This window comes from Hypanus sabinus, chromosome 1 (genome assembly GCF_030144855.1).
Source record: "Hypanus sabinus isolate sHypSab1 chromosome 1, sHypSab1.hap1, whole genome shotgun sequence".
Lineage (NCBI taxonomy): Eukaryota > Metazoa > Chordata > Chondrichthyes > Myliobatiformes > Dasyatidae > Hypanus > Hypanus sabinus.
Genome location: NC_082706.1, coordinates 119,024,054 through 119,051,529, shown reverse-complemented (window position 1 = coordinate 119,051,529; position 27,476 = coordinate 119,024,054). Strand labels below are relative to the sequence as shown.

The 27,476-nt window shown below is 42.0% G+C and overlaps 2 protein-coding genes across 8 annotated transcripts in view; one reads left to right on the top strand and one right to left on the bottom strand.

Moving 5' to 3' along the window:
- The first annotated feature begins 639 nt into the window (after positions 1-639).
- LOC132397095 (leucine-rich repeat-containing protein 30-like) lies at positions 640-27,466 on the top strand. 2 transcript variants are annotated; one of them, XR_009513265.1, is made up of 4 exons: positions 640-782; positions 17,844-17,975; positions 24,351-24,525; positions 26,287-27,466. XR_009513265.1 is itself a non-coding variant. In XM_059975387.1 (2 exons), exon 2 carries the CDS (start codon positions 9,875-9,877, stop codon positions 10,676-10,678), a length of 804 nt encoding a protein of 267 aa, XP_059831370.1. In that variant the 5' UTR covers positions 640-782; positions 9,862-9,874; the 3' UTR covers positions 10,679-16,877. The 2 variants fall into 2 exon arrangements, 1 of the variants encoding a protein (XP_059831370.1); XM_059975387.1 differs by lacking the exons at positions 17,844-17,975; positions 24,351-24,525; positions 26,287-27,466 and adding an exon at positions 9,862-16,877.
- LOC132397074 (collagen alpha-1(IX) chain-like) overlaps positions 24,157-27,476 on the bottom strand; it is a 117,602-nt gene continuing 114,282 nt past the window's right edge. For 5 of the 6 annotated variants that reach the window (XM_059975334.1, XM_059975338.1, XM_059975353.1 and 2 more), the window contains 2 exons: positions 26,073-26,123; positions 24,157-24,504 (listed from right to left, as the gene is read on the bottom strand). In XM_059975334.1, coding sequence (XP_059831317.1) covers positions 24,293-24,504; positions 26,073-26,123 — 263 coding nt within the window. In that variant the 3' untranslated portion in view covers positions 24,157-24,292. The remainder of the gene's footprint in view (positions 24,505-26,072; positions 26,124-27,476) is intronic. The other variant, XM_059975344.1, reaches the window with a different exon arrangement.

The following is a 27,476-nucleotide window of genomic DNA, read 5'->3' as shown; positions in this document are numbered from 1 at the left end:
CAAGGAATGATAGCACCAGCAGGAAGGGTCTGTGAAAGAGGAGACTGCAGTGCAGAAGTTGTTCTGAAATCTCAGTGTCCACGTTTGCGAGCTCCAGTGGTTTCTGCCAGAAGGTAGAAGGGAGAAAAGAGAATGGCCAGGTCGGCAGGCATCTTTGACAATACCAAGAGCCTTCCTGAAGCCAAACAGAGTGAAGATGGCCTGGATGGAAGGAAGAGTGATAACCCCGTAATGCTCTGTCGGTCCAGAGCAAAGCAGATGCTATTACAGCTGAGCTGCGACCAATCAAGATAATGAAGAGTCAAATAGGGAAGAACAATAATTATTGGCTACTTTTTGTTTGATGAACACCTCCACACGTCTGCCTGGTATTCATGAGATTCTTCTTGTAATCAGGAGCTCGTAGACAGCAGCTGAAAGTTTGATTCACTGCGTATGTGTCTTTGCTACATGTGGATTCGATTCCACAGTCACAAATCCAAAGAAAAACATTGCACATTACTGGGGTTTATGAATAAACTGACATGGAAATTCATGAATAAATCAACCACGATGCGGAAAAAAAAATGCAAGTGTCGGAGAGCCTAGTCAGGGCAATTCTGTGCACCATGGCAACGGCGGGACGCGACTCGAGCAGTTTCCTAGCGATTTGCCGTCGCCAGGTCGTCCATCACCGCTTCTGGCTGCTGCCTCCTCCAATCCCCCAGCTCCGCTCTGCTTGCGGGAAGTTCCAACCACTGGAAAATGGTGGCAACAGCCGAGCGGCCGGAGGCAGGGTAAAGGTAGGTGTTTACTGCCCTTTACGTTTATATTAGAGTTTATACATATGAATAGTATGTTAATTACATTTTATGATAATGAAACGTTTGAAGTTAAACTGAGTACAGTCTCATTTAATGGTAAACTGGGTAACGGGTCTTGGTAGCGAGCGGAGAAGGAATGGAAATGGTTGTTCTCAGATTTAGAGCAACTGTGGAATTAAATGCAATTAACGTTTAATCCGCAAAAACAATACAGCTCTTTATTGATTGCAACTAGCTTGTTGCAAAGTTCATCTGGGTCACGAAAGTCTACGTAGTGTAGATTGCGTTTAACTCCAAACACCAGTAGAAAAATACAGCACAGAAATAGGCCCTTCGGCCCGTCTAATCTGTGCCGAACCATTTAAACTGCCCACTCCTTACTTCCATCGACCTGGACCGGGACCATAGCCTGCATATACCTACTATCTAAACTTCTGTTAAACGCTGAAATTCAGCTCGCATGCACCACTTGTGCTGGCAGGTTGTTCCACACCCTTATGCCCCTCTGAGTGAAGAAGTTTACCCCTCATGTTCCCCTTAGACTTTTCACCTTTCACCCTTACCTATGATCTTTAGTTGTTGTTCAACCCAACCATGGTGAAAATGTCTGCTTGCATTTACCCTATCTGTACCCCTCGTAGTTTTGTATGCCTCTATCAAATCTCCCCTCAATCTCTACATTCTAAGGAATGAAGTCCTAACCTATTCAATCTTTCCTTGTAACCCGGGTGCTCCAGACCCAGCAACATCTTTGTAAATTTTCCATATACTCTTTCAAACTTAATTACATCTTTCCGGCAGGTAGGTGACCAAAACTACACACAGTACTCCAAATCTCCTGTACTCAATACCTTGATTTATGAATTTATGAAGACTAATATGCCAGAAGCTTTCTTCTGCCTGTGCCACCGCCTTCAAAGAATTATGAACCTGTATTCCCAGATTTCTTCGTTCTACTGCACTCTTCAGTGATCTACTGCTCACTGTATAAGACCTATCCTGGTTGGTCCTACTGAAGTGCGACACCTCACACTTATCTGCATTAAATTCTATCTGCCATTTTTCGGTCCATTTTTTCACTTTGTCTAGATCCTGCTGAAAGCTCTGATAGTCTTCCTTGTTATCCAGAAATCTACAACTTTGCTGATCTAATTAACCATATTATCATCCAGATCATTGATACAGCTGACAAACAAAAGTAAACCCAGCACTGATTCATGTGGCACTCCACTAGTCAGAGGTCTCTAGTTAGAGAGGCAACCATTTACTGCCGCTCTCTGGCTTTTCCCATCAAGCCAATGTCTAATCCAGTATACTACCTAATCTTCAATTCCAAGTGACTGAGTCTCTTGACCAAACTCCCAGGTGGGACTTCGTCAAGTGCTTTGCTAACATCCATGTAGACAACATCCACTGCCTTGCTCTATCAACTTTGCTGGTATCTTCCTTTAAGATTAGTTAGGCACAACATACCATGCACAAAGCCATGCTAGCTATCCCTAATCAATCCTCGGCCATCTAAATACTCATATCTTGCACCAGTCTGTGATTTCTCAATAAATTTGTTCCCCTTGGTTCTGAAGACTGTTGCGTGGTCTGTAGCATAGCCCCATTAACATGGTTATACTTTCCTATTCCTCAATTCCACCCATAAAGCCTCACTACATGAGTTCTCCAGTCTGTCCTGGCTGAGCACTGCCCTGACATTTTCTCTGACTAATGCCACCCTCCCCCTTTAATGCCAGCCACTCTGTCACATCTAAAACAGCAGAACCCTAGAATATTGAGCTGCCCCTCCTGAAGCCAAGTCTCACTAATGGCTACAATGTCAGAATTCCATGTTGATCTATGCCCTGAGGTCACCTGCCTTTTCTGTAATACTACTTGCTTTGAAATATACACAGCTCAGAACATTAGTTGCACTATGCTCTACCTTTTAATTCCAAAAGGAACATTTTTTCTGGAATCACCACACACAATATCTAAAAGTTGTAGTTCACTTGGACAGTGGCGCCACAATCCCACCTTGGCGAATCCAGGGCTACATTGTGCCATTCAAAAGTTTGTTAGCCTGAATAAAAGAGGCTAAATCACACCTTTTTTTTTTAATTTCATTGTGGGACCCACATTGACCAAAAGGAGAAGAACAAATGCTAAGCATAAACTGCAGGTAGGGCTCAGCAGGTCAAATAACATGTGAATGAAAATGGATGGTTGAGATTTAAAGTTGAGACCCTGTATTAGGACTGAGAGTGTTGATGTAAGATGGCTGATATATAAAAGTGAAAGACAGGGATGAGACAGAGGATGGTAGGTGATCAGTGGAACCAAGTTGTTGGCTGTAAGGTCTTGATGTTGGGCAGATGGAATCAGGTTGGGGTGGGGAATCATTGACATGGAGGCTGGTAAGGAAGAGATCATGAGCAGAATCAAGGAAGGAGCAAACCAAATTTAGAAGAATGAGGTAATGGCCAGATGGAACCAGGTGAGGAGGATAACAGGTCTTGGTAGTGAGTGGGGAAGGAATGGAAAAGGTGTAACATGGCTGTAGACTATCTGGACAGTATGTGAAGTGTTTTTATTTAGTACAGTATTGTGTTTGACCTCACTATTGCAGTGGAGAAGGCTGAGGTCAGACAAACCTCCCGGATGGCCATATCTGCACCAGGTGTGTCGAGCTGCAACTCCTGAGGGACTGAGTTAGGGGACTGGAGATGCAGCTCGATGACCTTCGCCTAGTCAGGGAGAGTGAGGAGTTGATAGAGAGCAGTTACAGGCATGCTGATCACACTGGGGCCACGGGAGACAGGCAGGTGGGTCACAGTCAGGAGAGGGAAGGGGAAGTGTCAGGTGCAAGAGAGTACCCCTGTGGCTGACAATAAGTACTCCTGTTTGAGTACTGTTGGCGGGGACAGCCTATCTGGGGGAAGAAGCAGTGGCAATGCCTCTGGCACAGAGTCTGGCCCTGTGGCTCAGAAGGGTAGGGAAAGGAAGAGGAAGGCAGTAGTGATAGGGGACTCTATAGTTAGGGGGTCAGATGGGCGATTATGTGGATGCAGGAAAGAAACTCGGATGGTAGTTTGCCTCCCAGGTGCCAGGGTCCGGGATGTTTCAGATTGTATCCAAGATATCCTGCGGTGGGAGGGAGAACAGCCAGAGGTTATGGTACATATTGGTACCAATGACATAGGTAGGAAAAGGGAAGAGGTCCTGAAAAAAGACTACAAGGGAGTTGGGAAGGAAGTTGAGAAGCAGGACCGCAAAGGTAGTAATCTCAGGATTACTGCCTGTGCCACTTGACGGTGAGAATAGAACATAGAATAGTACAAGCCCTTCAGCCCTTCAGCCCACAATGTTGTGCCGACCCTTAAACCCTGCCTCCCATAAAACTTCCCCACCTTAAATTCCTCCATATACCTGTCCAGTAGTGTCTTAAATTTCACTAGTGTATCTGCCTCCACCACTGACTCAGGCAGTGCATTCCACGCACCAACCACTCTCTGAATAAAAAACCTTCCTCTAATATCCCCCTTGAGCTTTCCACCCCTTACCTTAAAGCCATGTCCTCTTGTATTGAGCAGTGGTGCCCTGGGGAAGAGGCGCTGGCTGTCCGCTCTATCTATTCCTCTTAATATCTTGTATACCTCTTATCACATCTCCTCTCATCCTCCTCCTCTCCAAAGAGTAAAGCCCTAGCTCCCTTAATCTTTGATCATAATTCATACTCTCTAAACCAGGCAGCATCCTGGTAAATCTCCTCTGTCCCCTTTCCAATGCTTCTCCAACCTCCCTACACTATCCACAACTCCTCCAACCTTTGTGTCATCAGCAAACTTGTCAACCCTCCCTTCTACCCCCACATCCAGGTAGTTAATAAAAATCACAAAAAGTAGAGGTCCCAGATCCGATCCTTGTGGGACACTACTAGTCACAACCCTCCAATCAGAATGTTCTCCCTCCACCACGACCCTCTGCCTTCTGTAGGCAAGCCAATTCTGAATCCACATGGCCAAACTTCCCTGGATCCCATGCCTTCTGACTTTCTGAATAAGCCTACCATGTGGAACCTTGTCAAATGCCTTACTAAAATCCATGTAGATCACATCCACTGCACTACCCTCATCTATATGCCTGGTCACCTCCTCAAAGAACTCTTATCACGCTTGTTAGACACAATCTGCCCTTCACAAAGCCATCCTGAATGTCTCTGATCAGACCATGATTCTCTAAATGCCCACAGATCCTATCTCTAAGAATCTTTTCCGACAGCTTTCAAACCACAGACGTAGGGCTCACTGGTCTATAATTACCCGGACTATCCCTACCACCTTTTTTGAACAAGGGGACAACATTCGCCTCCCTCCAATCCTCCAGTACCATTCCCATGGACAACAAGGACATAAAGATCCTAGCCAGAGGCTCTGCAGTCTCTTCCCTCACCTAGTGGAGTAGCCCAGGGAGTATTCCGTCAGGCCTTGGGGACTTATCCGTCCTAATGTATTTTCACAACTCCAACACCTTGTGTCTTAATAACTCCCTTAATATCAACATGCTGCACAACATCAACCTCACTCGTATTGTCCTCACCGTCATCAAGTTCCCTCTCATTGGTGAATACCAAAGAGAAGTATTCATTGAGGACCTTGCTCACTTCCACAGCCTCCAGGCACATCTTCCCACCTTTATTTCTAATTGATCCTACCTTCACTACTGTCATCCTTTTGTTCTTCACATAATTGAAGAATGCCTTGTGGTTTTCCTTTATCGTACTTTCCAAGGCCTTCTCATGCCCCCTTCTTGCTCTCCTCAGCCCCTTCTTAAGCTCCTTTCTTGCTACTCTATATTCCTCAGTAGACCCATCTAATCCTTGCTTCCTAAACCTTATGTATGTTGTCTTCTTCCACCTGACTAGATTTTCCACCTCACTTGTCAGCCATTGGTTCTTCATCCTACCGTTCTTTATCTTCCTCACCGGGACAAATTTATCCCTAACGTCCCGCAAGAGATCCCTAAACATCGACCATATGTCCATAGTACATTTCCCTGCAAAAACATCATATCAATAGGAATAGGATGAGGTGGTGGATAAATGTGTGGCTGAGGGATTGGAGCAGGGGGCAGGGTTTCAGATTTCTGGATCATTGGGAACTGTTTTGGGGCAGGTGTGACCTGTACAAAAAGGACGGGTTGCACTTGAATCCCAGAGGGACCAATATCCTGGCAAGGAGGTTTGCTAAGGCTACTGCGGAGAGTTTAAACTAGAATTGTCAGGGGTGGGAACTGAACTAAAGAGACTGGAGAAGTGAAGGTTGGCTCACAAACAGTGAAAGCTTGTAGGCAGTGAGAAAGGGAGGATAGGCAGGTGATAGAGAAGGGACTCGCTCAGACCGAAGGCTTGAGATATATTCAGGGACAGGATTGGTTACTTCACATGTTGGGTTTTAGATGTTTCAGAAAGGGCAGGGAGGGAGGCAAAAGAGGTGGGGGCTTGGCAATGTTGATCAGAGATAGTGTTACAGCTGCAGAAAAGATGGCCACAATGGAGGGATTGTCTACAGAATCTCTGTGGGTGGAGGTTAGGAACAGGAATGGATCAATAGTTTACTGGGTGTTTTTTTTTATAGGCTATTTAATAGTAACAGGGATATCGAGGAACAAATTTGGAAACAGATCCTGGAAAGGTGTAATAATAGCAGAGTTGTCATGATGGGAGATTTTAATTTCCCAAATATCGATTGCCATCTCCCTAGAGTGAGGGATTTAGATGGGGTAGAGTTTGTTAGGAGTGTTCAGGAATGTTTCTTGACACAATATGTAGATAGCCTACAAGAGGAGAGGCTGTACTTGATCTGGTATTGGGAAATGAACCTAGTTAGGTGTCGGGTATCTTGGTGGGAAAGCATTTTGGAGATAGTGATCGCAATTCTACCTCCATTACCATAGCATTGGAGAGGGATAGGAACAGACAGGTTAGGGAAACATTTAATTGAAGTAAGGGGAAATATGAGGCTATCAGGCAGGAACTTGGAAGCATAAAATGGAAACAGATGTTCTCAGGGAAATGTGCAGAAGCAATGTGGCAAATGTTCAGGGGATATTTGTGTGGGGTTCTGAGATGGTGTGTTCCAGTGAAACAGGGAAAGGATGGTAGAGTACAAGATCCGTGGTGTACAAAGGCTGTTTGTAAATCTAGTCAAGAAGAAGAGCTTACAAAAGGTTCCAAAAACTAGGTAATGATAGGAATCTAGATTATAAGGCTAGCAGGAAGGACCTTAAGAATTAAATTAGGAGAGCCAGAAGGGGCCATGAGAAGGCATTGTCAGACAGGATTAAGGAAAACCTCAAGGCATTCTATAGGTATGTGAAGATCAAGAGGATAAGACGTGAGGGAAAAGGACCAATCAAGTGTGACGGAAAAGTGTGTATGGAACGGGAGGAAATAGCGGAGGTAATTAATGAATACTTTGCTTCAGTATTCACTATGGAAAAGGATTTTGGCGATTGTAGGATGACTTGCAGTGGACTGAAAAGCTTGAACATGTAAATATGTGCTGGAGCTTTTGGAAAGCATTAAGTTGGATAAGTCACTGGGACTGGATGGGATGTACCCCAGGCTACTGTGGGAAGCGAGGGAGGAGATTGCTGAGCCTCTTGCAATGATCTTTGCATCATCAATGAGGATGGGAGAGGTTCTGGAGGATTGGAGGGTTGCAGATGTTGTTCCCTTATTCAAGAAAGGGAGTAAATATAGCCCAGGAAATTATAGACCAGTGAGTCTTATCTCAGTGGTTGGTAAGTTAATGGGGAAGATCCTGAGAGGCAGGATTTATGAATATTTGGAGAGGTTTAATATGATTAAGAGTAGTCAGCATGGCTTTGTAAAGGGCAGGTCATGCCTTATGAGCCCAATTGAATTTTTTTGAGGATGTGACTAAACACATTGAAGAAGGAAGAGCAGTAGATGTAGTGTGTATGGATTTCAGCAAGCCACTTGATAAGGTACCCCATGCAAGGCTTACTGAGAAAGTAAGGAGGCATGGGATCCAAGGGGATATTGCTTCGTGGATCCAGAACTGGCTTGCCCACAGAAGGCAAAGAGTGGTTGTAGATGGGTCATATTCTGCATGGAGGTCGGTTACCAGTGGAGTGCCTCAGGCATCTGTTCTGGGACCCCTACTCATTGTGATTTTTATAAATGACGAGGAAGTGGAGGGATGGGTTAGTAAGTTTGCTGATGACACAAAGGTTGTAGGTGTTGTGATAGTGTGGAGGACTGTCAGAAGTTACAGCGGGTCATTGATAGGAGGAAAAACTGAGCTGTAAAGTGGCAGATGGAGTTCAACCCAGATAAGTGTGAAGTGATTCATTTTGGTAGCTCAAATATAATGGCAGAATATAGTATTGATGGTAAGACTCTTTGCAATATGGAGGATCAGAAGGATCTTGGGGTCTTGGTCCATAGGATGCTCAAAGCAGCTGCGCAGGTTGACTCTGTGGTTAAGAAGGCGTACGGTATATTGGCCTTCAACAATTGTGCCATTGAATTTAGGAGTTGAGAGGTAATGTTGCAGCTATATAGGACCCTGGTCAGACTCAGCCTTTTTTCCTTGGAGTGATGGAGGATGAGAGGTGATCTGATAGAGGTGTATAAGATGATGAGAGGCATTGATTGTGTGGATAGTCAGAGGCTTTTTCCCAGGGCTGAAATGGTTGTCACAAGAGGACACAGGTTTAAGGTGCTGGGGAGTAGGTACAGAGGAGATGTCAGGGGTAAGCTTTTTACTCAGAGAGTGGTGAGTGTGCGGAATGGGCTGCCAGCAATGGTGGTGGAGGCGGAGATGATAGGGTCTTTTAAGAGTCTTTAAGATAGGTACATGGAGAAATAGAGGCTGTGGGTAAGCCTAGTAATTTCTAAGGTAGGGTCATGTTTGGCACAATTTTTGGGCCAACGGGCTTGTTTTGTGCTGTAGGTTTGCTATGGGGAAAAAAAAAGTCTGAATTGGAAAGGGATTTGCTTGCCTTTTGACTAGAAGTTCAAGTTGGCTGATATAGATGAAGTGCAGGTGCTCTAAAAATGTTAACTAGTCTCACCATGTAGAGCAGGCCTTGTTGAGAGCACCAAATGCAATTTATCAGATTGGAGAAGGTGCATAGAAGTCTCTACCTTAATTGGAATAGCTGTTTCAATCCGGGTGGTGTTGAGAGAGAAGGTGAAGGGACAGGCATTGCAGCTGTATGGTTGCAGAGGAACGCACGAGGGGTCAGGGAGTGGTGAGTGAGAATAAGATGAGCAGGGCAGGGATTCAGAGAGAGAATGGCCACTATGGAAAGCAGTTGGAGGGTCGGGAAGAGGGGAAGATATGACTGGTTAGAGGATTCCATCTGAGTTGGTGGAAATGGCTGAGGATGATATGCTGGATGCAGAAGTGAAAGGATCAGGGTTTTTCTGTTTGTTCTGTGTGGGGAGAGGGGAGGACAGGAACTGGAGGAAAACGTGTGAGGATTCCATCAACCATCGCAGAGGGGAAGCCACATTTCCAGAAGGAAGAGGATACTCCAGAAGTCAGAGCAGTAAGTTTTATCTTGTCAACACACAGGGTTGAGATGGAGAACCTGCGAAAAGGGGATTGTATCATTTCAAGAGAAGGTGTGAGGATCTGCTATTGGGAGTTCATGGGTGATGGTAGATATTGGTTACTAGTGGATCTCCAAAATTGGGGAGAGAGAGATATCCTGAAAAGAAAATAAGTACCAGGTGAATTTGAGGGCAAGGTGGAAATTGGTGGCAAATGTGATTAAGGGTCAGAAGAGCAGGGAGTATAATCATAGCAATAGCCTATTATGAAGTTTGAGATTTCCATGTTGGCAGTTATGGTTCTCTGCATGTGTTGTGAAGGATTTGTTAAACTTCAGACAATGTATAAGATTTTGAGTGTTGAAACACTGTTCAAAACTGAAAGGGACAGTTCAGAATTCTGCCACACGACATTGTGTTTTTCTGTAAGTCCATGTGCCTTTTAGTAGAAAGTTAAATACATTTTAATTTTTGTAAATGTAGGGAAGTCTCCAAAATGTCTGCACAGCAATTGAAATCCTCTCAGCGCAGCCCGTTACTTTACTCTGCCAGTGGCGTCATGCAGAACTTTTGGAAGTACAGGATTGGGGATGATTCCTCTAACAATGGCAAGAAGAAATTAAAGCTAAGGGGCAAAGAGCTACAATCAGTTCCTCAGGAGATATTTGACTTGAGGGAGCTTCAAGTGCTGGAGATGAGCCCAAAATGGGAAAGCTGCTTGAATTATAGGATGGGCACTGTCCCTCAAGAAATTGGTCAGCTGTCTGCCCTTACTGTGCTGAATTTGGACACCAATGAACTGCGAGACATCCCACCTGAGATTGGGGCCCTGAAAAATCTGGAAACTTTGACCCTCAGTAACAACCAACTGATCTGCCTGCCCGTTGAGATAGAAAAGCTGCAAAAGTTGCAGAGCCTGCATCTGGCCAACAATAATTTCCTGGAGATCCCTGGCCAGGTGTGCCAGCTCCGCCGCTTGACATTTCTGGATGCCTGTGACAACAAGATAAAGTTCATCCCTCACAGCGTTTGCAACCTGAAGTCTTTGGAGACTATGCTCCTGTATTTTAATGCATTGCAGAGCCTGCCTGATTCTATCTGCAGTCTCACAAAGTTGCGCACCCTCTGGCTAGGAAATAATAGCCTAAGGAGCCTTCCCATCCAATTTGGGCACCTCATCAATCTTGATTGGGGCTCCAGCCCCTCTTCTGCAAATTTTGAGGGCAATCCACTCGAATCCCCTCCTCCTAAAGTATGCAGTGGTGGACCTGAAGAGATCAGTCGTTTCTTCGCTATGTGAATGACTGAGGCAGAAGACCAAGTCAATCAATTTGCAAAGTGTATATTTATAATTAGCACAGTGCATAGGTACCTAACTACATTGAGCTAATACTTCTTAAAAAATGCTGTTACATTTCTCTGAAAAATGAAATGAGGTTACCTATCTCCAAGGAACAAAAAAAATCTCATGGTTGTTGTCAGCTCAGATTAGAAAATTATGCATTTTTTTGTGAAAGGAATTAATGAATGTGGAATTAATGAATGGGGAACTTAGAAAATACTAACAGCCATACAGTAGTTGGAAACTAGTGATTGTGCTGTATCACATAAAGGAATTAACTGACTTTTAGAAACATAGAAAACCTACAGCACAATACAAGCCCTTCGGCCCACAATGCTGTGCCAAACATGTACTTACTTTGGAAACTACCTAGAATTATCCATAGACCTCCATTTTTCTAAGCTCCATGTACCTATCCAAGAGTGTCTTAAAAGACCCTATTGTATCTACTCCACCACCATTGGCGGTGCCCATTCCACGCACTCACCACTCTCTATGTAAAAACAACTTACCCCTGACACCACCTCTATACCTACTTCCAAGCACCTTAAAACTGAGCCCTTCCGTGTTAGCTATTTCAGCCCAGGGAAAAAGCCTCTATCTTCACAATTAATGCCTTTCATCATCTAATACACCTCTATCAGGTCACCTCTCCATTGCTCCAAGGAAAAAAGGCCAAGTTTGCTCGACTTTTGTAGTTTTATTTCTGCAATGCTGATTGTTAGCCGGAGGAATTTAAGGTGGGGGATTATATGGGAGGCAGGGTTTGAGGGTCGGCACAACATTGTGGGCCAAAGGGCCTGTAATGTGCTGTACTATTCTATGTTCTATGTAAAAGTAACATTTGTTTCCGGCCAATGTGATGCAATTAGCTTTCAAAAGAGAACCGAATAAAATTTAACATCAAGTTGTTGTGCAGCCTGCCAATTGATGCCTTTGAAGTGAAGGACATTCCTTCCAAGGGTGTCACTCCTGCTATTCACCAGTCCAAGGAAAAAGAAAGGATGATTCTTGGCGATTGTCAGAATGGAAGCAAAGTCCTGATGCAAAGACTGAGTATGTCAGAATTCCACAGGAGTTTATCAGCTTAGCAATGAACTGGCTTGATTGGCACTTGGGGCTGCTGAATGGATGGAAGATCAGTGATTAGTGTGCTCCTCTCCCAAGGCACCCAGCTTCCAACCTCAAAAATACATCAATGCCTTTGCTTTTGAAGTTGGCAGTCAATATTAGGTATTTCTAGTCAATAAACTCGGGAATTGTCCCCAACTCCTCTCAAATTTTATTGGTTAAGAGATTGGAAAGAGAATGGCTAGAAGAAGGGGAATAAACCCAATTTGAGAGATCATTTGTAGTGTTAAAATAGTGTTGCTGATCTCCTGACAGCCTTAAGCAACTGTAGGCGGAATATATTGTTCAAGCTGCACATATTTGTTATTAATTCTCTGCAAGCTTCTCAACTATTATTAGGACCCAATAAGATGTACTTTTGTGTGGATATCTTATCAGAGCAGGACAGCTCAGCTGCCACTTATGTTTTCAGGAATAAATTAAGATATAGGAGTCCACAGCCCAGTTATTTGTTCTTAAAACAGAAGCTGTTGAAAATACTTAGCAAGTCCAGAGGCATCACTCTCTGTCCATATAACACAATGTGACCTGCTGAATGGCTCAGCAAATTCTATTTCAAATCTCTAATGGCTTCAGGTTTTGATTTTCAGATCAGAGGGATATTTGCCATAAAATCAGAAGTAGTAAGCTGTTATTTCTTTACCAACCCAAGAAACAAATCTTCAGAATTATGATTTAGTTGAGGAAAAACTGTTTGTTAGTGGAAAGAGGGTATGTAAGCAGAAGACACAGAATTAAGGTACTTGGTGAAGCCAAAAAAGAAACGAAATGAGATGAAATGAAATTCTGTACATGATCCATGAAGGTTGACGAAAACAAACTCAATAGCAAATTTCAAAACAATATTATAGTGTTGGCCATAAAGAACACTTTTTTCATCAACTTCGGAGTGCCATAATAGTCCAAATCATTTCTCCCAATTGTCTGTCTATTGCATGATTTGCTACTTTCCCCTAATCAGGGTGGGTCATGTTTTGCCATAATGCTGCCTACACCCATTAGTGGCTGTTATTTGATGTTGTACTTTGTTGATCAACTGGAAAGGACTTCTGTTCCTTATGAAGTTCATGCCAGAAGACAATATTAGCAAAGGAATTCCCAATTCTATAGAAATTACAAAATCGGCACAAAATAAAACAAAAACTGGACAATAAAGAAAAGTGATTTGATGGGAAAATAAATAAAGTGATCAGAGAGAGAGGTACCCTGTTTCTGAATGTGAGCACTTTAGGATGTTGCTGTTGACTAACAATTCTGTGTCATGTCAACTTCTGAAGACAATAAAATATTGTGTAATTGATTGGTTGGTTGAAAGTTATTCAGATTGATTGGTCCTGGTAAACAAGGCAAAAAAATTAACACCAGACACATGAATAGATTTTCTTAAAAATTGTATTGGTCTCTGTGCTGTCATCAACAACATATAGGAATTGATTTTGAAACCAATTAACCAGCTAAAATGAATTGTGGGCAAGTTCAAGTTTGAGTTCACCTACACCTACAGTTTCAGCTTGGCAAGATTTTATATTCAACAAAATTTAAGTCAGCTATAGTTTCTGCAATATCTAAAATTGTAATTCACTTACACATGTTGCCATGATGCTGTTTTGACAAATCCAGGACTGTATTGTGTTAATGAGACACCTTGATGGTTTGAGATGGTTAAATATTTACTATTTACAAGCAGATGGAACATATTGGCCAAAAGGAGGACAAAAAATGTGATACACTTCAGTTGACCTCTACCTTCAAGTACTCTTTCAATGATCACGTCCATGCTGCCTCCCAAAGAAAGCAATCATATCAGTGCCATTCTCTCTCTTTACCCTATAAGATTCCTCACAAATCCCTTTATTGGATTTTTGTTTGTCACTGACCTATACATATAGTAGTAATTTACATTAATCCATTAACCAGCCAGTATGTCCTTGAGATATGAGAGAACATCAACATGATTATGAAATCATGCAACAAATTTCTACACAGATACCATTTGAGCTTATTATTAGCTCTGGAAGATTCACCCTGTCCATGCCATTGTTCACCAGCCCAAATATTATTTCTACCAGCAAAAATAAGGAGGCATGTATTTTTTAAAAACATTGATGGATTGGTATTACACAGTAGAATATGGAATAGTGTGACAACAGACCATTCAACCTATAATGTTGCATCAAACTAATTAAGCAAATGATCTCTAATTAGACTAATCTCAGCTGCTTGCTCATGGTCTATATCCCTACCTCTGTGCATTAATGTGCCTATCTGACACCTTTATCACATCTGTCTCCACAACCTTTCCTGGCATTCCTACGCTGTATAAAGAAAAACTTTCCCTCATCATCTTTTATGCATGTTCAATGTATTAGACCTGACCCTGAGGGAGAAAGGTACCAGCTATCTATCTATGCTATCATAAATTTTTATCAGGTCTCACATCAGCCTGCACCTTTCAGAGAAATCAATCCAAGTTTGTCTAACTTTTCCTTGTTGTACATTTTCTCTAATCCAAGCAGCATCCTGGTAAACTTCTACTACACCCTCACCATTGTGCCCTCCACTTTGGCTATCCCATACGTAATTGCATCTCATTCTTTTTGAGTACTTGTACAATATTGTTGCAACTCATTGCAGCATTCAAGTTCCAGAGACAGAAACAAAAACAAAATTAAATTTATATTCCCAGTTATTCTACAGTTACCAATCTCAGAAACAGATCAATGAAATATTGTATTTGATTTGATATTCTATATGCTCACATTTAGAAAAGGAGGCTGCCTACATAGATAGAAATCAAATGTAGCTATTTATCTAGAAATACCACCTTATGTTGCATTCTAAACTGGATTCTGGATGAGTATCTTTGGGTGAGATGACAACGGAAAGTGGGCATTGCATTCTCATTATGGATTTATTGACAATGAAGTTTGTTTACTGATAGTTCATGAAAGGGGGTAAGATAGGTGGAGGGGCAGATAGTGTTGAGGAAGCAGAGAAGCTACAGAAGATTTGAAAGGATTAGGAGAATGGACAAGGAAGTGGCAGATGGAATACAGTGTCAGGGAGTGTATGATCATGTACTTTTGGCAGAAGAAATAAAAGTGTAGACTATTTTCTCAATCGAGAGAAAATCCAAAATATGAGGTGCAAAGGGACTTGAGGGTCCTCATGCAAATGCATTGACCCTGAAGGTCAATTTGCAGGTTGAGTTGGTGGTGAGGAAAGCAAATGCAGTGTTCTGGTTTATCAGGTTTATTATCACTGGCATGTGTCGTGAAATATGGTGACTTCACAGCAGGAGTTCAGTGCAATTCATGATAGTACAGAAAAGAGAAAAAATAAATAAGTAAATTACAGTAAGTTTATTCGGAGAAGTGCGCAGATGCAGTAGCTCATCACTGCACAAGGCCGCTGAGACGATCTAAAAAGGAAGGAGTTTCTTTCAACGGAAGATTTGATTGGGAGAAATGTACAGACGCAGCAGCTAATGATCACGCAAGGCCACTGAGCAGGTTCCAGGATAAAAGGGTGACACTGCCTAGCAGAGTGGTCATCGCAGGAGCTGTCATTGGAGTAGCGTGAGGTGGAGTAGTAGGGCTTTGGCGAGGACGGGCCTAGGTGAGGTAAGGAGGTAAGTTACTTTCATATCTCTTTGTTGCTCTAACTTAAGAGTAGTGGGTATGTCTGCAAGGCCAGTTTTCTGCTTTGCGTGTCTGATGTGGGATGTCCGGAGATTTCCACCCTCCCTGATGGTCACATATGAGGCGGGTGAGTCGAACTGCAGTTCCTTAGAGACCAAGTTAATGAACTGGAGCTGCACCTTCAGCTTGTTAGAGAAAGTGAGGAATGATAGACAGGAGCTACAGGCAGGTAGTCACAACAGGGGACATGAGACAGATAAGTGGGTGACTGTCAGGAGAGGGAGGGGAGAGCATCAAGTAGTGGAGAAGCACCCCTGTGTCAGTCCCCAGTCACAATAAGCACTCCATTTTGAGTACTGATGGGCATGGTGCTACCTGGGGGAAGAACAGTGGCCATGCCTGTGGCATTGTGTCTGGCCCTGTGGCTCAGAAGGGTAGGAAACTGAAGAGGATGGCAGCAGTAATAATGGACTGTAGAGTTAGGGGTACAGATAGGCGATTCTCTGGGCATGAAAATGAAACACGGATATCTCACGGATGGGAGATTTTGACTTTCTGAGTATTGACTGGCATCTTAGAGCAAGGAGTTTAGATGGGGTGGAGTTTGTTCAGGAAGGTTTCCTGACGCAATAAGACTGGAGGAGAGACTGTACTTGATCTGGTATTGGGAAATGAAACTGGTCAGACTGGAGGACACAGCCTCAGAATAGAAGGACATCCATTTAAAATGGAAATGAGGAGAATCCGTGGAATTTGGTACCAAAGGTGGTTGTGGAGACCTATTGGGTATACTTAGGCAGAGGCTGTTAGATTCGTGTTTTGTCAGGGCATGAAAGATTACAGGGAGAAGGCAGGAGAGGGAAATGAATCAGCCATTATGAAGATATGGAGCCAACTCGATGGGCCAAATGGTCTAATTCTGCTCCTGTATCTAATGCAAGGTAGGATCCGGTATTTGGACAATTTTAATGCCGGTCTAGATAGACTGGGGGCTCCTTTCTCTGTGGCTCTGGGGCTGTGAGGCTACCCCAGGCTGCTATGCTTCATGTCAGCGAAATTTGTAGCAGTTTGCCCTGCTGATATGATGAACTGAATACCAAGGCTTTGGGCCTGCTCCAGGGATTTGTATCTAAGGGCTCAATTTGGTTTGGAATGCTGCTGTGTTGCTCATTTCTGTTGTTTGTATGATTTGTGTTTTTTACTCTTTTCTCTGCGTGTTGGGGGTCGATCTTTATTTTTTTTTAATTGGATTTTTTTGGGTTTCTTGCTTTGTATCTACCTGTAAGCAGACAAAAATCACAGTTATGTAAGTTATGCATTCTTTGATAATAAATGTACTTGAGAAAAATATTTTATGGTCTTATGGAAATAAATGTTTAATTTAAATAGTATTACTTGTTGCTTATTTTAGAATTTTTCAGCACCATTAATTCACTAGTCCAATTATTTGTTACATATATAATCATTGGAGTTTTGGACTAATTTTATAAAATACCTTCCTTAGGCATTTTTAACATTTAATTCTGTTGGAATTTGAACACAGCAATTATTATATTAATTGAGAATTTGTGGAAATAGAAAACCTACCGCACAATAAAGGCCTTTCGGCCCACAATGCTGAGCCAAACAATAGAAAACTAGGAAACCTACAGCACAAATATGCAAAAATATCTCCAAATTGGTTCAAATTTAGGCAGAGATCCATCACCACCAGAATTACATCATTTCCAATACTTCTTTCCTGCAGCTATCCAGCTTTTCAATAAAGCTCACACAACATCCATTAAAGGGTATTTCCTGCTCTTTGTTCTGTTGATTATCATTTAGTCTGCTTATATGTTCAGTTTGATATATACATCTGTGCTATCTGTTGATTACTCATGCTCTTTTTGCATTATTGTTGGTTGCTATTGTGTTATCTGTTATGATATCAACCTGTGTTTTATGCTTGGCACTAAACCACAATCGATTCTGGTGTGTTTCACATACTGGCAATAAACTGATTCTGATTTTGAAATAATCAAAACATTTAATGATTGAATGACATTGCCATTTACAGGAGAATATCTACTATACCCCTTCATTATTTTGCCACTGAATTGGCGTAGAGATGCAAGAGTGTACAGGGTCATAAGTTGCCTCCAATCAGTTCTACTCACCACATACAATGACCTAGATATTAACTGGGATAGACTGCACAGAGAAAAGTAAATTTGTTGTAACCTGATGTTTCCAAATGTTAACTTCACACTGTGTGCCCTGAATAACTCTTAATTGCCAGCCGTGCCAAATGATGATCAAATGCCTGACCCTGGGAGTGAGTAGGATCATTAAAATGAGTTATTTTCCAGCTTTTGGTGTTTTTCTGGTGGCCCAGTCGAATCTGGAACTAGAAAGGATGCTACTTGTGATCCATGCGTGAGATTGTCAAAAAGGCTTCCGACGTTTTCCTGTGGCCCAGTCGAATTGGGAACGAGAGACAGGTACGTGAGTGAGAGTTTTAAAAGCAGTGTTTATGGGCTTCTGTGTTTTTTTTTTGGCAGCCCAATCAATCAAATCGTGTCTTTATAGCAAGGGCAAATTAAAATAAGGCAGGGACAAGCAGAGTGTCCATTGTGTGAGTGGACTAGTGTTCGGAGTTGGGTGGTTTTGGCTCATCAGGCTTGGGCATCTTCTTTGTTCTTCTTGTTCAGTGCAGTGAGGATGGCTCCAGAGGCTATGTTGTGTATTTTGTGAGAGATGTGAGAATTCTGGGAGACCTCTAGTCTCCAGGATAACCACATCTGCACCAGGTGCACCAAGCTGAAACTCCTCAGAGAATGTGCTAAGGAACTAGGGAATCAGCTGGATGAATTTTGGCTCACACAGGAAAGTGAGGTGGTGATAGATAGGAGCTACAGGGAGGTGGTCATCCCTAAGTTGCAGAAGGCAAGTACCTCCTGTCAGGAGAGGAAAAGGAAATGGTAGCCAGTGCAGAGTATCCCTGGGCCATTCCCTTCAATAATAAGTGCATATACCACTTTGGATTCTGTGACCTACAGAGGGAAGTCACAGTGATAGGCTCTCTAGCACTGTCTGGTTCTGTGGCTCAGAGGGAAGAGGAAGAGGACTGCAGCAGTGATAGGCAATTTCATAGTTAGAGGAGTAGACATGAGATTCTGTGGACGTGATAGAGACACCCAGATGGTATGTTGCCTTCCAGGCAGCAGGGATATCTCAGATCTACAAAGTCTTGGTATGTATTGGTTCCAATGACATGGGGAGGAAAATGGGGAAGTCCTGAAGAGAAAATTTAGGGAGTTAGATAGAAAGTTGAAAGGCAAGACCTCCAGGGTAGTGATCTCTGGATTGCTGCCTCTGCCATGTGCCGTGGAGGGTGAGAATAGGATTATTTGGTAGGTGAATGAGTGACTGAAGATTTCTGGATCATTGGGATCTTTTCTAAAGAAGGTATGTCTTGTACAAAATGGATGGGTTACACCTGAACCCAAGGGTGACTCATATACTTTTGAGAAGGTTTGCTAGAACTTCTGGGGGAGTGTTTAAACTAATTTGGTGGAGGAATGGGAAACTGAGTGATAGGGCTGAGGAAGGGGCAGTGCGTAGTGAAACCGTGAAGAAGGACAGCAGATGATATGGGATAATTGCAGTCAGTGGGGAGAGTTGCAGTGTAACGGGGACAAAATCAAGAAGAGTGATGAATACAGAACTGAAGGTGTTATATTGAAATGCACACAGGGTAAGGAATAAGGTAGATGTTCTCATAGCGCAGTTGAAGATCGGCAGGTATGATGTGTGCATCAATGAAAGATGATTGCTGAAAGCTTAACATCTAAGGACACACGTTGTATTGTAAGGACAGGGAGGTAGGCATGGATCAGTTGGTAAAAAAAAGAAATCAAATCCTTAGAAAGAAGTGACATAGGATCAGAAGATGTAGAAAGGTTGTGGGTAGAGTTAAGGAAATGTAAGGGTAAAAAGACCTTGATGTGAGTTAGATACATGCCTCTGAACAGTAGCCTGGATGCAGGCTATGAATTAAAATGGGAAAAAGAAAATGTTACAAAAGGGCAATGTTACAATCGTCATGGGTGATTTCAATATGGAGGTAGATTGGGAAAATGATGTTGGTGCAGGATCTTAAGAGGGGGAATTTGTAGAATGCCTGCAAAGTAACCATTTAGAGCAGCTTTTGGTTGAGCCAACTAGGGAATCAGCTATTCCAGATCAGGTGTTGTGTAATGAAACAAAGTTGAATAGGGAGCTTAAGGTAAAGGAATCCTTAAGGGACAGTGATCGTAATACGCTAGAATTCATCTTGCAACTTGACAGGGAGAAGCTCAAGTCAGATGTATCAGTATTACAAGTAGTAAGGGGAATTACTGAGACATGAGAGAGGATCTGGCTAAAAGTTGATTAGATCAGGGCATGAGCAGAGAGGATGGCAGAGCAGGAATGGTTGGAATTTTTGAGAGCAATTAAGTGCAGGATAGATATATAAAGCTAAAGGAGTATTCTAAAGGCAGGGTTACAGAACCGTGACTGACAAGTAAAATCAAAGACAACATAAAAGCAAAAGAGAGGGCATAATAGAGCAAAAAATAGTGGGAAGTTAGAGGATTTGGGAAGCTTTTAAAAACCAACAGAGGGCAACTAAAAATCTATCAGGATTGAAACGATGAAATATGAAGGTAAGCTAGCCAGTAATATCAAAGAGGATATCAAAAGTTTTTCCAGGCATATAAATAGTAAGAGATGCGGGATTAGATACCAGATGGAAATGATGCCGGAGTAGTAGTAATGGGGGACAAGAAAATGGTGGATGAACGTAATAAGTATTTTGCATCAGGCTTCACTGTGGAAGACGCTAGTAGTTTGCCAGATGTTCGAGTGTCAGGGGACAGAAATGTGTGGAGTTGATCTCACTAGGAAGAATGTGCTTTTGAAGCTGATGTCACCTAGACCGAATGGACTACACCCCAGGGTTCTGAAAGAGGTAGCTGAAGAGATTGTGGGGACATTAGTTAGGATCATTTAAGAAGCACTAGTGTCTGGGATGGTTCCAGAGGACTGGAAAAGTACAAATGCGATTCCACTCTTCAAGAAGGAAGGGAAGCAGGAGGGAAATTATGGGCCCAATAGCCTGACCTCAGTGGTTGGGAAGATGTTGGAGTTGATTGTTAAGGATGAGGTTTCAAGGTACTTGGAAGCACGTGATAAAGTAGACCAAAGTTAGCATGGTTTCCTTAAGACCATAAGATATAGGAGCAGAAGTAGGCCATTCGACCCATTGAGTCTTCACCGCCATTTAATCATGGGCTGATCCAATTCTTCCAGTCATCCCCACTCCCGTGCCTTCTCCCCATACCCTTCAATGCCCTGGGTAATCAAGAACCTATCTATCTCTGCCTTAAATGCACCCAATGACTTGGCCTCCACAGCCACTCATGTCAACAAATTCCACAGATTTACAATCCTCTGGCTAAAGTAATTTCTTCGCATCTCTATTCTAAATGGACGTCCTTCAATCCTGAAGTTGTGCCCTCTTGTCCTAGGCTCTCCTACCATGGGAAATAACTTTGCCATATCTAATCTGTTCAGACCTTTTAACATTTGGAATGTTTCTATGAGATTTCCCCTCATTCCCCTGAACTCCACAGAATACAGCCCAGGAGCTGCCAGATGTTCCTCATACAGTAACCCTTTCATTCCTTAAGAGAAAGTCTTGTCTGACAAATCTGTTGGAATTCTTTAAGGGAATAGCAAGCAGGATAGAAAAGGAGAATTGGTGAATGTTGTGTACTTGGATTTTCAGACAGCTGCTTTACAAGGTAAGTGCCATGGTATTACAGGAAATATGCTAGCATCAATTGAGCATTGGTTGATTGGCAGGAGGCAAAGATTGGAAATAAAGGGAGCCTTTTCTGACTCACTGGTGCTATTACACAGGGGTCAGTATTGGGACTGCTTCCATTCTTTAAGAAAGGAGGAAGGCGGGACAAGGGAAATTATAGACCAATTAGCCTGACTTCAGTGGTTGGGAAGATGTTTGAGTGTATTAAGGATGAGGTATGGAGTACTTGGTGACACAGGACAAGATAGGACAAAGCTAGTATGATTTCCTAAAGGGAAAAGCTTCCCCAACAAACCTGTTGGAATTCTTTGAGGAGATTACACGTAGGATGGATAAAGGAGATGCAGTGAATGTTGTATATGTGGAATGAATCTGAGAAGGCCTTTGACATGGTGCCACACGAGGCTGCTTACCAAATTAAGAGCCCATGGTATTACAGGAAAGTTGCTGGCATGGTTAGAGCACTGGATGATTGGTAGGAAGCAGCAAGGATCCTTTTATTCCCTTTCCTGGTTGACCAGTAGTGTTCCACAGGGGTTGGTGTTGGGACTATGGCTTTTTAAATTGTATAGCAAAGACTTACATCATGGAATAGATGGCTTTGCTGCCAAGTTTGCAGATGATATGAAGTTTGCTGGAGGGGTAGGTATTGTTGAGGAAACAGGTCAGCTGCATAAGGATTTAAACGGATTAGAATGGACAAGAATGGCAATTGAAATATAATGTTGGAAATTGCATGGTTATGCACTTTAGTAGTAGAAATAAATGTACAGATAATTTTCTAAATGGGGAGAAAATCCAAAAATCTCGAGTGCAATATTAGTTGGGCTCCTTGTGCAGAACACCCTAAAGGTTAACCTGCAGCTAGAGTCCGTGGTGAGGAAGGCAAATGCAATGTCAGCATTCATTTCAAGATGTCTAGAAAGCAAGAGCAGGGATGTGATGCTAAGGCACTATTAAGGTCTCACCTTGAATATTATGAACAGTTTTGGACTCATCTACAAGAAGATGTGCTGGTATTGGGGAGGGTTCAGTGGAGGTTCACAAGGATGATTCTGGAAATGTAAGGGTTATCATATGAGGAACATTTGATAGCTCTGGGTCTGTACTTGCTGGAATTTAGAAGGAATGAGAGGAGATCTCATTGAAACCCGTCCAATGCTGAAAGGTGAGGGAGTAGCGGATAAGAGGACTGAGTCTCAGGATAGAGGGGTGTCCATTTAAAACAGATGCGGAGTAATTTCGTTAGCCAGAGGGTGGTGAATTTGTGGGATTTATTACCGCAGGCAGTCACAGAGGCCAGGTCATTGGATATATTTAAGGCAGAGATGGTAGATTCTTGATTGGACATGACATCAAAGGTTACAGGGATAAGGCCCCAGAGTGGGACTGAGAAAGGGAAAAAATTATCACCCATGATTGAATGGTGCAGCAGACTTGATGGGCCAAATGGCCTAATTCTGCTCCTGTGTCTTATGGTGTATATTGTCTTCTTTTCACATTGTATGTCAAAGATACAAAAGATGGAATTGATAGCCTTGCAGCCAAGTTTTTGGATGATACAGAGATAGATGGATATGAAAGTACTGTTGAAAAACAGAGGCTGCAAGAAGGACTTAGACAGATTAGGAGACTGAGGAAAGAAGAGGTAGTTGAAGTATAGTTTTGGGAAATGTATACTCGTGCACTTTGGTAGAAAGAGGGAATAAAAGCGTAGACTATTTCCTAAGAAGGGAAAAAATTCAAATATCCACGGTGCAAAGAGACTTTGGAGTTCTTGTGCAGGATCCCCTAAAGGTTAACCTGCAGGTTGAGTCGGTGGTGAGGAAGGCAACTGCAATGTTCGCATTCATTTTGAGAGGACGAGGATATAAAAACAAAGATGTAATGCTGAGGCTTTAAAAGGCACTGGTGAGGCCTTACTTGGAGAAGGTTCAAAGGATGTTATGAAAATTCAGCCAGGATTGAAATTCTTATCACATGAGGAGCGTTTGTTGGTTCTGTGCATTTATGTGCTGGAAATTAGAAGATGGGTTGGGGGAGATTCTTATTGAACTATGGAATGTTGAAAGAATCTACAGTGCATGTGGAGAGGATGTTTCCTATAGTGGGGGAATCTAGGACCAGAGGGCACAACCTCAGAATAGAGGGGCATCCATTTAGTACAGAGAAGAGGAGGAATTTCTTCAACCAGAGGAACTTGTTGCGGTAGGCAGTCTTGGGGGCCAGATCATTTGAGTGTATTTAAAGAGCATTAAAGTTTATGGAGGGAAGGCAAGAGAACAGGGTTGAGAGGGAAATGGCTCAGCCATAATCAAATGGTGGAGCGGATTTGATATGCCAAATAGCCAAATTGTGTTCCACTGTCTTATGGAATGATTTAGATCCACGTGAACAGATTTAAAATGCTATACTTCCTCTTCAACTGTTTGTCCTTTGGCTTAGATGGTTCAGAAAAAAAATTGAAAGGTTAGAATCAGCTTTTGACACGTTTTCCTGATTTAATCATCATCACATCAACTTGCAAACCACATATTCCTGAAGATGGATCCATGCCTGCAATGTGAAGTTCCTGTAAATGAGTTTGATCACTTCAGGTCAGAGCACAGCTGGTGAGGAGTTTTAACAGAAGGTGCAACAACAACAAAGCACAGAACTATGATGAAAAACAATCACTTTCAGTACTTGAAATGCAAATTGGATTCTCAACAAAGAATGTTTTATTAAGTTGGCATATGACATCAAGCTTCCTCTGATAATCAAAAGTTTAAATATACATGGTTCCACCCTCAAAACTTGTAAGTATTCTTAAGAAAGTGAAACTACTCGTTCAATACAATATAAAATTCCAGGAATCAAGACAGTTTTTTTTAAATATCTAGGTTTTAATTAAACTCTTGATACATTTGGATGAGCAAAAGTTAACACATTATAATCTGTTTTCTGTTATTTGGATAGCCTTTTCATGCTCAAAGATTTCTTGCCAATCCCCATTCCCATGTAGAGATGAGGTGGACCGATGCATGAAGAAGCATCACAGATACCAGGAAAGCCTCTTAGACCAGGTGGACCAGAATGTCCCTGTTCACCTGGGAGGCCAGTTTCACCACGGGCACCATCACGGCCATCCTTTCCAATACCAGGCATACCATCAACACCTGCAACAGCCAAGAAACACAGTAAGATACTTTCAATACCAAAACCTACTAATGTTTTTTTTAAATATAGACATGTTGCTTGAAAGTGAATTGGGATAATACCAAGTCCTAAAGAAGCAAGTTATCTTATTGAAATTATAAACCACCAAAATTAACTTAAAAACTGGCAATCAAAATGAATAAACTTTCTTTTAGAAAACATAAGATTTATCTGAAAATTCGATGCAATTGGAGCTGAAGACCAGTAGCTAACTGGTTTTAACCTGAACAGTGCCTTCACATTCACTGATATCTTGCCACTGCTCAATTCCAATTAAATCAGAGTGAAGTTGATTTTTGGAAGAAGTGAAAAAGTTGGAAAGATGGAACTACTTTGTAAATTGTGAGAAATTATGTACAAGGTTCAGGGTATCCTTGCACACACAGCACTTAAGTAAATATTTACAGTATATTCCACAAGTAATTAGCATGGCAAACAGGTTCTAGTTTACTCTGTTAATACATTTTGGTAAAAAGAACAATAGTGCAGACTATTATCTAAATGGGGGGAAAACTCAAACATCAGTGGTGCATAGGGAGTTAGGAATTCTTGTACAAGACTCCAACAAGGTTAATTTACAGGTTGAGTCTGTGGTAAAGGTGCCAAATGCAATGTTGGCATTTTTTTCAAAGGGAATAGAATATAACAGCTTTGGCAACAGTCTTGGGCCCCATATCTCAGAAAGGATGTGCTGTCATCACAGAATTCAGAGAAGGTCATGAGGGTAATTCCAGGAATGAAGGGGTTAACACTCGAGGAGCATTTGGCAGCTTTGGGCCCAAACTCATTGCAATTTAGAAGAATGTGATGGTGGGTGGGGGAGGAGGAATCTCATCGAAATCTACCGTATGTTGAGAGGACTAGATAAGGTGGATGTGTTTCCTATGGTGGGGGTATCCAGAACTAGAAGGCACAGCCTCAAGATGGAGGGGTTACCTTTTAGAACAAAGGTAAGGAGGTATTTCTTTTAGCCAAAGAGTAGTGAATCTGTGGAATGCTCTGCCACAGACTGTGGTGGAGGCCAAGTCCGTGGGTATATTTAAAACAGAAGTTGATAATTTCCTGATTAGTCAGGGCATCAAAGGATATAGCAAGAAGGTAGGTGTATGGTGTTGAGTGGGATCCAGAATAAGCCATCATGGAATGGTGGAGCAAATTCAATGGGCTGAATGGCCTACTTCTGTTCCTATGTCTTACGGTCTTATGCTTCTGACAGATGTGTTTTCTACTTTGAATCCTGTTATTACAAGTTTCTCAAGTGAGGAGAGATCAACAACATTCATGTTATGAGTGAAATAAATATCACTGCACATAAAACTGACAGTAACTTTGAAATTCTCTTACAGACACTTAGTACATAGAATCATGTTCTGTATGCACATTTTCTTATCAATTCTGCTCTGACTTATAATACCTTATCTGACCTCTTATGCTGTGGTGTAACCTATACCAAATGGATTCTTTTCCACTGGAATTAGTTTTTATGAAGAAGCATTGCAATAATAAAACAGGAAATCTTAATATTTACCAGGCGCCCCTTGTGGTCCACGAAGTCCGATACCTTTTTCACCCTGCTGCCCTGTCATATATACAGTAAACTGAAAATTTCAGCTCCATTTCAGTAGTGAAAATCAGAATGAAATTAACATCCAGCATTTCTCAGGAGATTTAATGACACTTCTTAATCTGATCCTGATGCAGGGTTTCAACCTGAAATGTTGGTTATCCTTTTGCCTCCACAGATGCAGCTTGACCCTGACAAGTTGATCCAACAGTTCACTTTTTGCTATCGGATTCCATTAATGATCAAGCCACCTTTGGCCTTTACAAACCATTTGGTCTGACTAGTAGACATGAGAATTTTAGAAGACTTGTCTCCACAACAAGCGAAGACTAGAAACATTGTCACTGAAGACAAGTTAGAGGTTTAAGGTAAAGTTGAGGCCTGCACCCTTCAGGAAATGATATCAATGAAACTCATACCTGTTGTGTATTTAGTATTTCAATATATTGTTTGATTAAGCATCCTTTGGTGTTTGCAAAATTTATTATGAGTTATATGTAAAAGTACGTGCATAGCATACATCATTACGCCACTAGATCTTATGTGTGTGCCTCACTAAATTAAAATGAAGTAGACACTCATCTTCTGGCTCCCATATATTTCTTTATATTAAGTTTGGAGTTACAAAACTTAACAGTACTACTTTATCCAGCTCCTTATGCTATGGTGTAGCATATATGCATTTCCTAGAGTGATCAAATGGCCATTTGTCTTTACTCAACACCTACTTCATAAATGTCAACAGGTTCATGAGCAAACAAAGGCAGGTAAAGCCTGCCACTTACTGGGACTCTGGGAAATTTTTAGTATTGGATACTAGTGGAGTTTATCAATTGATTCAAACTCGAGTGAAAGTTCTTAACAACTAACTTCTAAGTCCGAAAGATGCTGCAAGGAAGATGATGGCAGTCAGTGACTGGTCACCTTGTACTCTTTTTTGAAGACATGTATGAACAAAATCTAGACAAACTGGGTTTGCATTGATGTCATATGTACTCTGACAATTACAAGGCACAAGAACCAGAACCACTGGAGGATCAATAGTTAAAGCAAATCCAAGGTACAGTTGTCCATGCCCATTTGTACTTTGCAGGAAAGGTGAATAAGAGTGTAGACCATATTCATCTGCAATATTTGGGGAACAATGGTCCTAACTGTATTGTTTTAGGTGCTTGCAGAATTAGAGTCATCCCATGGCAATGCTCAATGAGGAAGCAACAACTGCTATTTCCAGAACAACAGAGCTGTGATCAGTGGATTGTCTTGGCTCTTCATCCACTTATTAAGTTACCATTCTTGCTTAAAAGAGGTCTTGCCGAAAAGTCTGCTGGAACTTGGCACACATCTCGTTGCATTCATCATTTACTT

Bases quoted from the DNA above. Each gene is read 5' to 3' on its own strand.
- LOC132397095 (XM_059975387.1), top strand. From the start codon at position 9,875: ATGTCTGCACAGCAATTGAAATCCTCTCAGCGCAGCCCGTTACTTTAC.